General features: G+C 43.6%; 1 protein-coding gene across 1 annotated transcript; it reads right to left on the bottom strand.

The window, feature by feature from the left end:
• Positions 1-787: 787 nt before the first annotated feature.
• Positions 788-13827, bottom strand: GKN1 (gastrokine 1). The gene is made up of 6 exons (XM_059731688.1): positions 13747-13827; positions 5097-5150; positions 3605-3736; positions 3093-3203; positions 2186-2327; positions 788-1050 (listed from the first exon to the last, which is right to left on the bottom strand). Exons 1-6 carry the CDS (start codon positions 13825-13827, stop codon positions 956-958), a joined length of 615 nt encoding a protein of 204 aa, XP_059587671.1. The 3' UTR covers positions 788-955.
• Positions 13828-14188: the final 361 nt, after the last annotated feature.

The following is a 14188-nucleotide window of genomic DNA, read 5'->3' as shown; positions in this document are numbered from 1 at the left end:
TAAAACCTCCATTTTTAAATTTTCATATTTTTTCATTCTAAATTGAGCTAGCTTCAGCTTCAGTTTCCAGGAACAACTGCAGAGTTTCTGGTGCTACCCAGGCTTTAGATTCACCATTGTCTGCTTGTTATTGTACATATAATCCTGGCCTTATATTTAGACTGTGTAGACACAGGATCTGATTCTTGTTTTGTGTTTGTATGTAAAACACAGCAAAGTCCTATTCAATGAGGGGGAACCTAGCATACAAGTTAATAATAACACCGTGTTTATCTATGCAAAAGGAGCAGAAAGAGGCCACAAATAGCTGCATGCCATGTCTACTTTGCACTGATGTCAAATGGCTACAAAGATATCTCTCCATTGCTGCATCTGGGTGTGAAGATGCAAAGGATGGGATGATACCTTTATTACTTTGCTTGTTTTGTCCAAACACATAGATAATCTGGTATGCTCTGTTCTGCCCTAGAACAGAATTCCTTCATCAAAATAATATAGCTAATGTTTCACTGGAATTGAAAATTTAAGCCCACAAATTGAGGGGAACTAGACTTTAAAACTGATGAGATTACATAGTTGGTTTGAAAACAGTTCACGTTAGCTGTAATCGAAATTCACCATCCAGTGGCAATTTCTGCAGCTCCTGGGTTTTCTTTGAAGATCTCCCATCTACACATTGACCAAACTCAACCTTTAGTTGTTTGTAACAGTATCTCCTGACTCAGCATGGGGCCAAGCTATGTCTGATGAAGAGTAGAAATGAAATACACAAGACACACATGACACAAATGCTAAATGTGTTTAATTGAAAGTTAGTTTCTCAGTCTAAGTTTCTTCTACATAGAAATCATAAAGGGAAAAGAGTAAAATATTCAGAAGATGTAATGTCACTAAGATAAATGGTTTTGTCCAGTCACAGGGGAAATTGGAAGACTGGTTCAGGGCAGCCCAAAACTTATTTGGAAATACCAAGGCATAAGTCCAAACGCAGGATGAACAGGACGTTCACATTCAAACACGCTTCTGCTCCTACATAGAAAAAGTTCGCTCCTGAGAAAGAAAAAAAACAAGTTTATCATTAGGTGATGGCAAAGGCATCAGGAAATCTGTGCAGATAACGTGCTAATTCACAACAGCTGTGGTCATGCTAAAGATCCTGCACTTTGTGTGGTCACTGATAGTCATATAAAGTGTATGCACATAGGTGTAAAATGTGAGCATATCAGAATCATGGCCTATGATACCCACACAGGTAATATCCACACATCTGCGACATTTGCAAGGCAGTGGTGAGTCAGACAGGAAATTTCCCCCTGTCCTATAGGATTAATGCCAGTGGGTAACAATGTAGCAACAAAATACTCCTTTACTACCAGCAGAGAGAGTTAATATACAGATTTGACATCCACAACAGCAGCCAATGCTTCATCCATGCTCGCCTGCTTTGTTACAGCAGGACAACATGCATCTAAAATTGTGTGTTTCTATTACTCTGTTCAAGGAATTTTGTTATTAGAAAAGCTTGTAAAATGTTTAACTGATTTCTTTTCACACTCAAGCAAATCCAGTTGATCAAATACACTGATATGTGCTGATTCATTTTCTTAAGAGTTACTTCTAATGATGAGACTGGGCACTTTTGAAGCTCTCATTTTCTTCACAGAACCTTAGAAACATGAGCTGGCTAATCTTCATGTCCACCTTTTATGAGGTAAGTGAATAATCTAAGTGTGGAAAACGTACAAAGTACTGAGTCATCTGACTCAATCCAGCAAAACACCTTAAGTACCTTTAAGTGTGCAAATAGTCCCATTGCAGCAGTTTCAGTGACCAGCCCAAGGACACACAGCCAATCAGTAGCAGTTCATGGATGGGAAGATAGCAATCCTTGAACTCTGGTCCCAAGTTCACTCCATAATATCATGCTGACTCCTTTCTTTACTATTAAAGTTAGGTGTCATCCACAAAGTTCTGACTCAGACTTGGAGCAACTACAAATCTTAGTGGTATATCAAACTGACTTTTTGGATATGAGCTTTTTGATTGAACCATTCTGGTTCAGATCTGGGCTCAGGTTCTGATACCTTCCTTTATTTTCTCACTTTATACTGAATATTCCAGAAATAGTTTTGCTGTTTGATTATATGGTTTTACTGTGTCAGTAGCTAGCAGGACTTGTACTCACCCTGGATCTCATAAGCCTCATAAGCAGGCAAGCCATGGCACAGAGCAGCAATGTCTTCTCCATATTGGGTGAGGTCCTGGATTTTCTTTTCTGAGACGGTGTATCTCACCTCCTTTGGAGGAGGCCTTTGAACTTCAGATTTCTAAACGTCGATAAGGCAGGTGCAGTCATTTGACATCATTCAATACAATGAACAGCTTAATTCATTTATAAAAAATGTGCACTCCTATTTCTGACGTTTCTGAGACACATGGTATGCTATAGGTGAAAGCAGTACTGGGGTGCTACACTATAAAACAGATGGATAGGAAGCAGAGCAGCTCACCCAATATTTTAGCAAGGACCTTCCTAATTCTTGTGCTGAAACATAAGACGCTCATATTTGGCCAGAACCTTTCATTGCGTTGGTGGATTTGCTCCCTATTTTCCCTTACTGTCTCCTGATAGAGAGTTGCAAAATTAATTTAAAAAATTCAGAGTGAAAAAAACTTTACCCTACATTGAAACAGAGTAAAAAACAAACAAACCCCAGATCACACAAACAAACAAACCCCCTCAAGAAAACACAACATTTTTTTTAAGACATACCCTGAAACAAATAACCCAAATGTCATTTCAACAAGAGAAATGGGAATGTTTCCTTCCAAACATGTCAAAAACCCCTGTTTCCTCACTCTTTTCCTAGTTTTTTTTAAATGCAAATTTTCATTGAAATTGATATGATTTTACAAAAAAATAAATTTGATCTAAATAGCACTTTCCAGGAGGTAGCTGTTTCAACAAACAAATCCCAACAAGCAGTATCTCCAATAGGGTAAGATCATATATTTTCAGTTTTGCATTGTACTATTGGAAGAACACATCCTCTCTCCCACCCATCATTTCTGCAATTCTCTTTTCATCTTACCTTCATCTCGTCAAGGGCTTTGGGAAGAGCATCAATAGCAGGCATAACGTCTTTGTTCATTTTAGCAAGGACACAAGATTTCGTGGCCAATATCCTGGTTGCCACAAAGCCCTATAAAATAAAACCCCAGCAATTTAGGGATTTTGTTTGAGCATCTTCTCCATAAATGACAAACACTCTGTGCTCCTAATGTATAGCCCTCTTCAGTTCTTTTACCATTTCATTCACATACGGAGTTAAACACAAACTATCATTTTATCTGGTATTTAGCTTTGGCTGTACATGCTTCTTTCCTCACACTTGAGGAAGGATGCTTTCTATTCCTTGTAGTTATGCAGCTGATCCACTAAAAGACATTACCCGCAAAACCTTGCTTCTCAATAAATAATAGCAATCCTATTTCCTCTTTGAAGACAAATACACTTTAATAAACCCGTTTCCCTTAAAAAAAGACCTACCCCCAAAAAATAAATAAATAAAAGAGCAACACATTTATAGTAGTTTGCACTTACAGTCTTGTAGTCCAAAACAGAGACCCATGATTGCTGGCCATTATTTGATGTGACGATAGCCACATTCTTATCATGGTCGACAGACACACCCTGATGGGCTTTTCTGTCAGATGTCTGTCCTACATTTACATCCTGAATTTAAAAACAAAATTAACCAGGTTTTAGGTTTTGCACACCCAGCTTGCTTAAGCAACTTGTATTCTGTCAAGTGCTTTGAGATCCACTGCTCTTAAACTGTATTACAGCAATGTAGCAGAGTGTTTCTGCCTTTGGAGACCACTGATGCTATCATGCCAACATACCCAAGCCAGGTCTACCTTGGCTACCCAGTGTAACTGTTAGCACAGCACTTTGCAAGGGCTAATATTCCCCGGTTCTCTGAAGGGCTAATTAGTCCCAGCAGAGGTTGGTGGTAACGTGACTCAATTGCTTCTGTTACCTGAAATAGCTTTAAACAGCATTGTGCAGTACAGAAATGCTCTCAGTCCGTTTCACTTTGTCCTCAGCATGGATCTGCTGGAGGTAAGTAGTTGTATTGCCTATTTTGCCTGAGTGAGAACTGAATAAGGTTTTGTTCAGTTGGCTTCAATTAAAATTCTTCCTGAGTAAGCATTTAAGTATGACCATCCTTAACAGATTTTCCAGCCCAGAAGTGTGGAGTCCTGTGCGTTTGTAGCATTCATTTTTACTTTACACCTTACACTAATTTACACTCATTTTCAACAGGGGGAGAATTCCTTCCCATCTAAAAGCCACTTTGAACAGAAGTGACCTTGTTATTTTTAAAAACTGGGGCCTAATCAGTTGGATGTCTGCAATGAGCTCGAGTTAGCTTTTAAGTTACCAATGGATTACATGCATTTGATATTGTTTCAACCTGTTATTACTGCATGTGCAGAAACATTCATAAAAACTCCTATATCTTTTGTTATAAATTCCCCTGTGTTATTATAAAACACCATAGATTTAAAAGGCCTGATTCACATTTAACAAAGGTCTCCTCTTATGATGTAAAAGGAGCTTAAATTGGTTACACATTACATATGTCCCTGCTGTCCTTTACAGAATAAAAACAGCATACAGGGACTTATAAAAATAAGAATCAGACCCATAATATTTATCATATTGGTGTGGAATTTTATACACCGATGGAAGAAATCTTTCTTTCCCTCCTAGCAAGTCTACCATAACCACAATGTTTTGGAAATGTCAGCACAATATTAAGGCGGTGGCATTTTGGAAAGCTGCAACAGATGTGACCCAGTTTTTTCCATTGTTCTTTCTTACCTGTCGTAATTAGACAAACTTCTTTTCGTAATAGGCTAGCTGAATAATTATTTCTTTATTGAGCAAACCCACCCCTGTGATCTTGCAGTTTTGCGTACAAAGAAAATTTTAGATTTTTTCCTTAAGAAATATATTCTGCGATGTGAAAATCCATAAAGCAAAAAAGAAACAGGCTGACAAGAGTGGTATTATATGTTGAACTTACTTGTAAAGCAAGAGATGGAGCGAAGAAAACTCCCAGAAGCACAGCAGTCACAATCTGAAACAAATATTTGAGAAAGGTAAAAAATATACCAAGCCCTCTTATACTAAGTTAAAGAAAGTGTTTGATCCACCCCTCTCACTCCACTTTATGATAGTGGGATTCCATTCAGTTCAAAGGGCATTAGATCAGGGGCATACATTTCAGGATACATAAAAGTCTCACATAAAGCCTCAATTTGCAGATCTTTATGCTAATATAGTCTCTGATACGCTGAATTTCCCAAAGGAGTGAAACCTCTAAGAATTAAATTTCCCTGCAATAAGTCTGACCCACCAGTGCAGGTCTGCTGAAATTCCTGCCGGTTCTGGAGCTGTAAAGGACTACAGTATAGGGCCACAGACGACTTCAGTGCTGTATTATTTTTATGAGAGGAAAATTATATATACTCACAGTGAGCTTCATTTTGATAGCTGAAGAGCTTCAGGATCTGTTGGAGTGAGCCACACAAAACCCTCTATTTATATACACTGGTTCCTGAAATCAAGCGTGGGAAGGTTAGATACTGAAATAAATGTATCTTACTGGTGTGTAGACAATTACGTATGCAACTGTGTATTATCATTGAAGAATTACTATGCAAACAAGGGGTTTGAAGTTGACCCATCAGAGTCTAGCATAAAGGTCAATTTGTAATGATCCATTTGTACTTTCTGTAATGAAGAGGTTTCTAGTGATCCAGTTTCCTTCAGCAGTGCACTCGATACGTAATCTAGCCGAGCTATTCAATCCCTAAAGTCAAATAATAGTCATCTTGAGAACAGTGACTGCCTGCTAAATGCCTTCTCTCATCTACCAGCAGTACCTTACCTAGACTCCTGGCAGCCCCAGGAGAACTTTTAGTATTGGGTCCCCCTTCACCAGAGAGAATGGTAATAATAATTTTAAAATTACCATTTTTGGGCCCCCTTTCCGTCCAGGCCATGGGTGGCTGCCCGGTTCACCCAGGCCTGTGTCTGGCCCTGCCTACCGCTTTTGCTCTATAACTCATAATATTGTTAAAGTATAAGGTTATCTCTTCCAAATCTGTGTGTGCAGGGGACCCTTTCAGTCAGAAAAAAATGGGAACAGAAATAGTGCAGGAGAGTCCACCTTGTCCTCCTTCCAGCTTTGAAGAACTTGGCAGAAAAAAAAATGTCTTATCATCTTTTCAACAGATTAACCAGGAGAGGAGTGATGGCTAGAAAATGGTATTTAGAGGTTTGCTTTTGGGAATTGGCTTGTAGGTAAAGTAGATAAGCATTAAAATAATGGTCCAGGGTAGCAGCAAGGGTTAATTGATTTCTAAAAAGCCTGTCTGTGACAAACTTTCTTCAACGTCGGCTGTGTCTGATACAGGCAAGCAGCAAACAGACACACAGACTATGAAATTAAAACCATGTACTACACTGTTCCATAACATAGGAGGCTGCGTACTCTCAGAGCATGGTCATCATGGGTGATTTCAACTACCCAGACATCTTGTGGGATGAACACTCAGCCAGATCTGATCACTCGCAAAGCTTCCTCACTTGCATTGAGGAACTCTGTCTAACTCAAGAAGTCTATGGGCTGACTAGGGGCAAGGCACTCCTAGACTTGGTTCTGGCAAAAGGAGACGATTTAGTAAGGAACCTGAGGATCGAAGGGAAACTGGGTGACAGTGACCATGAGATGATCACTGTCTCCATCCGCCATAAATTAGAGAAACCATCCAGCAGGGTAGAGATCCTAGATTTTAGGAAGGCTGACTTCCACAGATTTAGGAGATTGGTTGGCAAGGCCCTGCAGGACCATAGTCCAGTGGGGAAGGGAGTACAAGGTGAGTGGTTGTTCCTCAAGGAAGTGATCCTAAAAGCTGAAAGAAAGTCCATTCCCTTTCATTAAAAAAGCAGCAAAAGGGACCCTGCGATTTCCAGTTGTGGGGAACAGATCAAATTAGGAGAAGACTGGGAAAGCCCAAATTAGGATATGTGCATGTGTTGGGCTTGTGAAACAAAGGAATATGCTGATAGAACAGAATGTGGACAATATGACAACCACAGAGAGACCAAACAGTGGTGGCCAGAGAGTCATCAGGAAGAGAAAAGAACACAAAAGGAGGGATTTCAGAGCAGCCAAACGTCCCCAAGAGGGGAACCCAAGGCCACCATGGACAGAGGGTATACGACCAGCCCATCTCACCCACCCCTCTGGGGAGGAGGGTGGGCCTCAGCATCCAACCTCCAGGCTGCTGACATCTGACATTTAAGAGAGAACCTCAAAGTGAAGCTCATGTACTGGCCAGATGCACCTTCCCTCTGATGCCAGTCCTGGGGCTGGTAGATATAGAATTGTTTGCATTATTCTTATCTGCTACCACTATGTATCAATTAAATTTGCCTATTATCGAATGGAAAGGTTGTGGTCAGTCTGAGAGTGTGGGTCCGCCCAGAGCAAAGTATCTGGGTCATAAATCCAGTGCCATCAAGGAGAGGTAATTACCTAGATTAGATTATATAAATAAAAAGTCAAAACACAGCTATATTATTTCTGGGTCAGGAACCATAGGGGACAGAACTCAGATCAATGGCCTCAAATTGCAGCACATGAATTTTAGGTTGGAGATTATGAAGAACTGTGAAGGTAATTAAGCATTGCAACATGCTACCTAGAGAAGTGGTGGCATCTTTTTCCCTGGAAATTTTCAAAAGCAAGTTAGACAAACACTTGACTGGAATGGTTTCATCAGGGATGATCTTGCCTAGAGCAGGGAGCTGGACTACATGACCATATGAGGTCCATTTCAACCCCAAAGCTACCTCAGGTATCTCTGAACAGTGCTGACTTGCACTATGTAGACATGCCCACTGAGGTCTAAACTACCTCGCTTTATTTTCCACTTACCAGAAGGTAAAAGCATGTGTTACTTGTCCCCACAGTAAGTTTTGCATGTCCATACTCTAAGCCAGGGGTGGCCAACCTGCAGCTCTTCAGAAATAAATATGCATTTCCTTGAAATGGAAGATGATCACCGTGTGCTTGTGCAAAGATTCAAGGAGACACATATTAACTTCGGAAGAGCTGCATGTGGCTCTGGAGCTGCAGGTTGGCCACCCCTGCCCTAAGCCCTTCTTCCTGCTGAGATATGCTGAGCCTCATGGAGCTCCCTGTGCTTGGATCTGTTGGGCAGAGCTAAAAAAAACAATTTTCTCTCTGCTCCATCTGGATAATAATTCCCAAGGCAATTTTCTTAAGCTTAGAGGCTGGCCGTTGTGTCCCTGGCCAAATTTTCTGTCTCTGTTGTACTGTATGCTTCACTCCAGCTGGTTTCTGTGCTCTACTCCAGAAGTACTTTCAGGTTTATCTGGCTTCCCGCTATGCATAATTTCATATATCAAGCACCAAGGAACAGATTCCTGAAGCAAGGAAGATGGGATCTGGTCTGCTGTCTGGCAGCAGCATTTTACAACCCTGTAACTTGAACCAGGGATAATATATAAGCTTCATAAGCATTCACATGGCTCTCTGTTAAATTTTTAGGATACTCCTTAACAGCAACTTGGGGCTTTGTAGTCATATCATTTAAAAACTTGTCTGGAATTTCTCTTTGGGGAGGTCTCCATTATTCCACTTCAGGCCATTAATTGGTCAAGTCTCAGCAGGTGAAATTGCCCTTGGGTTGAAGAATGGTACTTGGAGTGCTGCGGTCCATTCCCGAATTGGTCTCACCTCCCCCTTTTGGCACACGCCAGGGGAATGCCTGCATTCAGGAGCATAAGACTAGAAGGGACCTGCTGGGAAATCCCAGGCAGGGCCCCTACACATGCTGGCAGACAACTGTGCAAAGGGGTCCACAACATCCACTCCAGCTCCTTTCACACACTGTAGATCCAGGGCAGCCCCTGCCACAAAACCCCACTGTGGGCCACAGGATTGGGGTGGGACACACAACAGGAGCACTGAGACCTTTGCCATGGCAGTAGCAGGGCAAGATGTGTTCATACAGACGTAGACAACTGACCATGCCTCATGCTAGAGGCAGGCAAAACCCCTACAGTCCTTGCACCTGGGAGGTCTCTCAATACCTCTGAGGGGCACCAGCACCCCCTCTCCCAGCCTATCTTCCCCCTTTCGCTGTGGCCAATGTCCAGGGCTTAACGTTAAGAGGGGCAAGCTCTTCCTTGCTCCTTCAGGTGATCAGTAGAAGCCCTGAAGCCTGAGGTTATGACCCACCAATCTCCTCTTTTAGGGCAGGTTCTCCATTCCTCCAACCGTCCCGGGACAGGGAGGCACATGGTGCCAGGGCTTAGGGCAAAGTTCACCTGAAGAGTCTGGGGAACGGAGCAGTTCCCTGGAGCTGGTGGAGCCTGCGCAGTGCCCAGCTCTGCCCCAGCCCCCATTCCTGCCCCCACTTCACCTCGGGGAGGAGCCGCTGCCTATCCAGTGCTGCTTTCCCTCCCCACAGACATGCCAGTGCAGTGAGGACTAAGGAGTGGAGCGGAGAGGAGGGGTGAGAAGTGGAGTGGAGTGGCCACCATGTAGCTGAATGGTACCTTACCACTGGTAAGTGTCCCATGCCGGCCCTGGTGCCTCCACCGCACTCTGAGCCCAAAGTTTATAAGAAGCTGCAGCCCAGCTCACCTCTGGGCAGGTGTGTGGCATTAAAAAGTTACTGCAGGGCAAAAATTTTTATTGTCCATGGCCGCGTATACACACAGATTAGAGGGAACCTTGGACACAAGGGCTTACCAAAACAATTCAGCCCAGACCACTTTCCCACAAATATTTGGTTTTGTTTGTTACAAAACAATAGTTTTCAAGAAAACAGAGTGTCTTCCACAGAAAAAAAATCACCCTCTCAACAACGGTGAGGAAAAGGGTGGCTCATGGATTATTATGGGAAAATTAGCTTCACCAGGGAACCTGTCCCACAGAAAGGAACAGTAACAGGATAAAACTATTTGGGAGCTTCTGTGGGGCATTGTGGCAGCCTTCCCAAATCAAAAAATATGTGGGGGTTTTTTTGTTTGGCTTAAGAATTGAAATTTCTCTGGACAAAGCACTTGTATTCCAGCTAGTTCCATTATGCATCCTGTGCCTATCTAAGCCCGAGCAGCTGCTCCTGAGCAGCTGAGGGCCTGGTGATCCTCACTTGGGCTTTATTACTTGGGCTTCTGTTTGACCCAGACTCACTTGGAGGCACTCTTTATGGACATCTCCTGAGGCTCCGCCTCCCCTACACCCCATCCATATGCCAACCTGATGGTCTTTAGCCACATGGTCAATGGTTTGGGCTCTTATGTAATACAGCATGCCATGTCACCTGTGTGTTCTAGGTGTGTTGAATGGCCTGTGCAGTGGCCATGGGTCCTCTGAAGAATGGCCAAGGTTACTCGCCATTGTTCTCATCCTGTGAAACAATGTGGGGAAAGGGTCTCATTTCCTGAGGCCATTCCCCTTGGCTGGACAGGCCTTCTGACCCTGCCAAAATATAGTCCTCCATCCCTGGAGTCCCCGAGAGCTCCTGGCCTCTTGGCTCTGGCAAGGGCATCAAAAGAATGTGGCCTCCATCCCAGGACCCAGGAGTAATAAAAAAAAAATAAAGCAAAAACAGGAAAGCAGTGGTTTTCCTCCCACTGATGTGTCCCTGATAGGTTCTGGGCCCTCATATCCTTGGCTTTTTGCTCTCCTTTGGTCCTGGGAGTCACTCCCATGGGAGGCAGAGTCCCTCTCTGGGACGCCCCTGGCATCCCTGGAATGTAGAACAGCTGGGTGTTCTAGCTGGGAGCCTACAGCAGCTGTGCTGCTGCTGCTCCCCATCTCCCAGTCCTGTACTGGCTATTGTAGCCACTTCCTGGTGCCAGCTGATGATGTCATGCTCCCACACCATCCCAGCCTCACTGAGAGCATGCTGATAAATTGCACAGGTGGCACTGCCTGCCATTCCATGTGTCCTGTCGCTGTACCTGAACCAGGCAAGTTTTCCTGTGTCATGGCTCTCTCCGGGCCATCTCCCTGGTTTCCCTTGCCACCTCTCTGCCCCTGATGCAGGGGTCTCCAGGCCCTTGGGCCTGTCGCCTGTGACACACCCCTATAATGTTCTTGGCAGAGCACTATGTGATATGGAGAGAGAAGATAACCTGCATTTTGGCAATCTCCAGCTGATGAGCAGTGCTTAGTGTCCAAACTACTTAGAATAGTGTGTGTGGAAAGACAGATATCCTGGTTGTAGCCATATTGGTCTAGAGGCAAAAGGAATCAAAACTCGTGGAAGAGGTGATATCTTTTGTTATATTAACTTGATATTTGCAAACAAATTATTTTATATATTTGCAAGCTTTCAGGCACACATGCCCTTCATCAGGCACAGGAGAGAGCAGAGATTGTAAAAGTTCTCCTAGGTAGAACTGAAAATTCATATTTCACAGGGTGCGGAAAGACAAGCAGCCCAAGCCTCCAGGCAACACAATCATCCTTTTGTAACTCCTATTGTCTACTGCAATGGATGGCCACTTGGCCTATCACAACATCTGGGCATAAACATTGAGTTAAGAAGTACATTTTATCAGCTAAGGATTGTGTGCTTTAGGAAGAAGGTTAAATTTAGGTGAAGCATGAAATGCTTGGTGGTATGTCCACCAGACGCCAGTGGACTTTAGTGCCAGAGAAAGCTTGGCGTGGCCTACTTCTGTTGTTTTTTTAGGTGGTAGCAAGTTAACTCAGTTTGAGATTTCAGCTTATCGTTTGTGGCCAAAGTAAATATTGATTAAAATTCTAAAGAAATGGTGATTCACTGGAGGAAATTTCTTAACAATTTTTTCTTCCATCTGAATGTGCATGACTTATTTTTTTGTGTGTCATTAACCTTATTTGGCATGGCGCTAAAGCAGGGGTGGGCAAAATATGGCCACGGGCTGGATCCGGCCCACCAGCCCATTCTATGCAGCCCACAGGGCCCCTAACAAATTTAGAAAATTAAAATTTATCTGCCCCTGGCTGTCTGTCAAAGATGACAGGACCCAGGGGCAGTAGGACCCAGGGGGAGCCAGTGGCAGAACTAAACAGCAGCAAGTCCAGCTCAGCCCCACCCCCTCATCCCCCCGACCCCAAGCCCCAGCCAGGAGCTTCTGGAGGCTTCTGGCTTGGGACTGTTCCTATCTCCCTGTGTGGAGGGAATTACAGATAAGAAGGAGGTGGGGGAGGGAGGCAGGGGAGGACCACGGGTAATTGCCCTAGTCCTCAGGGCTGGTCTGGCCAGCTCCTGGAGTCTCAGTGCTGCAGTTGGGAACCACGTGGTGCTGGCTGGCAGTCAGGGAAATGGCTGTGGCAGGCAGGGGGGAAGGGGCAGCGAGTGGGTGTGTGGAGCGCAGTGACATCTGGGCAGGAGTGTGGGGCCTGCACCAGTGCACCAAGGCCAGCATCAGTGGGGCCCAGAGCAGGGCAGCAGGAGTGTGGGGCAAGGCTGCCAGGGGCTATAGTAGCTGACCTGGCTTCCTCCTTTCCCTGCTTGAGCAGCACAACCCGGCTCCATAGAATCCCTTTAGCACATTTCCTCTTGGTGTCCATCAGGATCCCTAGCTCTCTAATTTCACTCTCTCTTATTTGAAGCCCCAACTTCTCCAAGTCCCTCTAGTTCCCCACTCCCATTATGGTACTTTTCAATTTATTGAGTTTAGCCCCTGGCACTTGTCCATACTCTATACTTTAGGATCCTTTCCACTGAAAGTCTGTCTCTAACTACTACATTTATATCATTCATGTATAATACAAATTTTACTTCTCCTTCTGGTATCTTTACTCCGCTTATGACCTTGTCTTTTCCTATTTTTTGTGCTAATGGTTCCATGCGACACACAAATAGCAGTGGCAACAGGGTCACCCTTGTCTCACCCCATATGGATTTTAAAAGCCTTGCTTAGATGCCCATTAATGTGGACTTGACTCTCTGCCTCTCTAAAAAATAGTGCTATCCAACATTTTTTCTGGGAACCCCATTTTTCCTAACACTTTGAATATATAATCATGATCCACTCTGTCATATCCTTTTTCTAAATCTAAGTTTGCTATAACTGTGTTTATTTCCCTCTTTTGGATGTGGGATAGTGTATCTTTGATCACTCTGATCGCTTCGGAGATCCTTCTACCTGGTACTGCACACACAGGAAACCCTCACTATTCATGGGTTCGGCATTCATGGTTTCAGATATTCGTGAATGAAGAACCTGCATCTTAAATACATTTACAGGAGCTCCTTGGGAGCTCTGCATTTGCCGCTGCCAAGCTCCCGCAGCCAGGCTCCCACCGCTGCCACCGGGCTCCCACTGTTGCCAATGCAGCAGTGCCCCACTGGGGTCACTTCATTCATGATGTTCATGAACGTGGCGCCATATTCACGGATTTTGCCATTCATGGGGATCTCAAGAACATATTCCCCGTGAATGGTGAGGGTCACCTCTCCTTGGTCTTCATTTATTGTCTTCTAGAGGCTTTTCTTCCTTCCCAAAACAACCGTCTTGGCCATTAACTTATAGTCCATATTAAGAAGTGTAATTGGTCTCCAGTCGTTCAGGATTTCCTCCTTCCCTTTTTTGAAGAGCAAGATCACAATGACTCTTTTAAAATCTCACCCTACCTCCCTTGTTTCCACTATTTCATCAACAATTTCCACTATATCCGTCTCTGTCCATGCCCAAAACTTCTTGTAGGATTCCATAGGTAGCCATCTGCTCCTGGTGATTTCTCTCTTTTAAAGATTTTTAAGCATTCCTCCATGTCCATAAAGCTTATCTTATCTTATCTTTTCTTCCATCTTCTTTGCTTCCTCCTCTTCTTTCTCTTCAATCTCTTCCAGCATATCTTTTATCTTCTTCCTGTCTGTTTTCTTCTTCTTATATAGCTCTTCATAAAGTCTTCTTGTTGCGTCTAACACCCAGGGTGCTTTTGCTAAAAACTTTTTCCCTCTTGCCTTTCTTTTAACCCAGCTTTCTTATCTCTCGCCTTATTTCTTCTAGTTCTTCTCATATCTGCCTTCCTTCTGTGGCTTCCTTTAGCAGGTCCGGCATCTTTCTTTGTAG

This window comes from Alligator mississippiensis, chromosome 7 (assembly GCF_030867095.1).
Source record: "Alligator mississippiensis isolate rAllMis1 chromosome 7, rAllMis1, whole genome shotgun sequence".
NCBI classification, from domain to species: Eukaryota; Metazoa; Chordata; order Crocodylia; family Alligatoridae; genus Alligator; species Alligator mississippiensis.
This window is presented reverse-complemented; position numbering and strand designations above follow the sequence as displayed.

Coding starts and splice junctions, on each gene's coding strand:
- GKN1 (XM_059731688.1), bottom strand. CDS start 13,827: ATGGAATCCTACAAGAAGTTTTGGGCATGGACAGAGACGGATATAGTG. Junction 5,151..13,746: donor AAATAGTGGAAACAAGGGAG/GTAGGGTGAGAT, acceptor TATTTGTTTCAG/ATTGTGACTGCTGTGCTTCT. Junction 1,051..2,185: donor TGAGGCTTATGAGATCCAGG/GTGAGTACAAGT, acceptor TTTCTTTCTCAG/GAGCGAACTTTTTCTATGTA.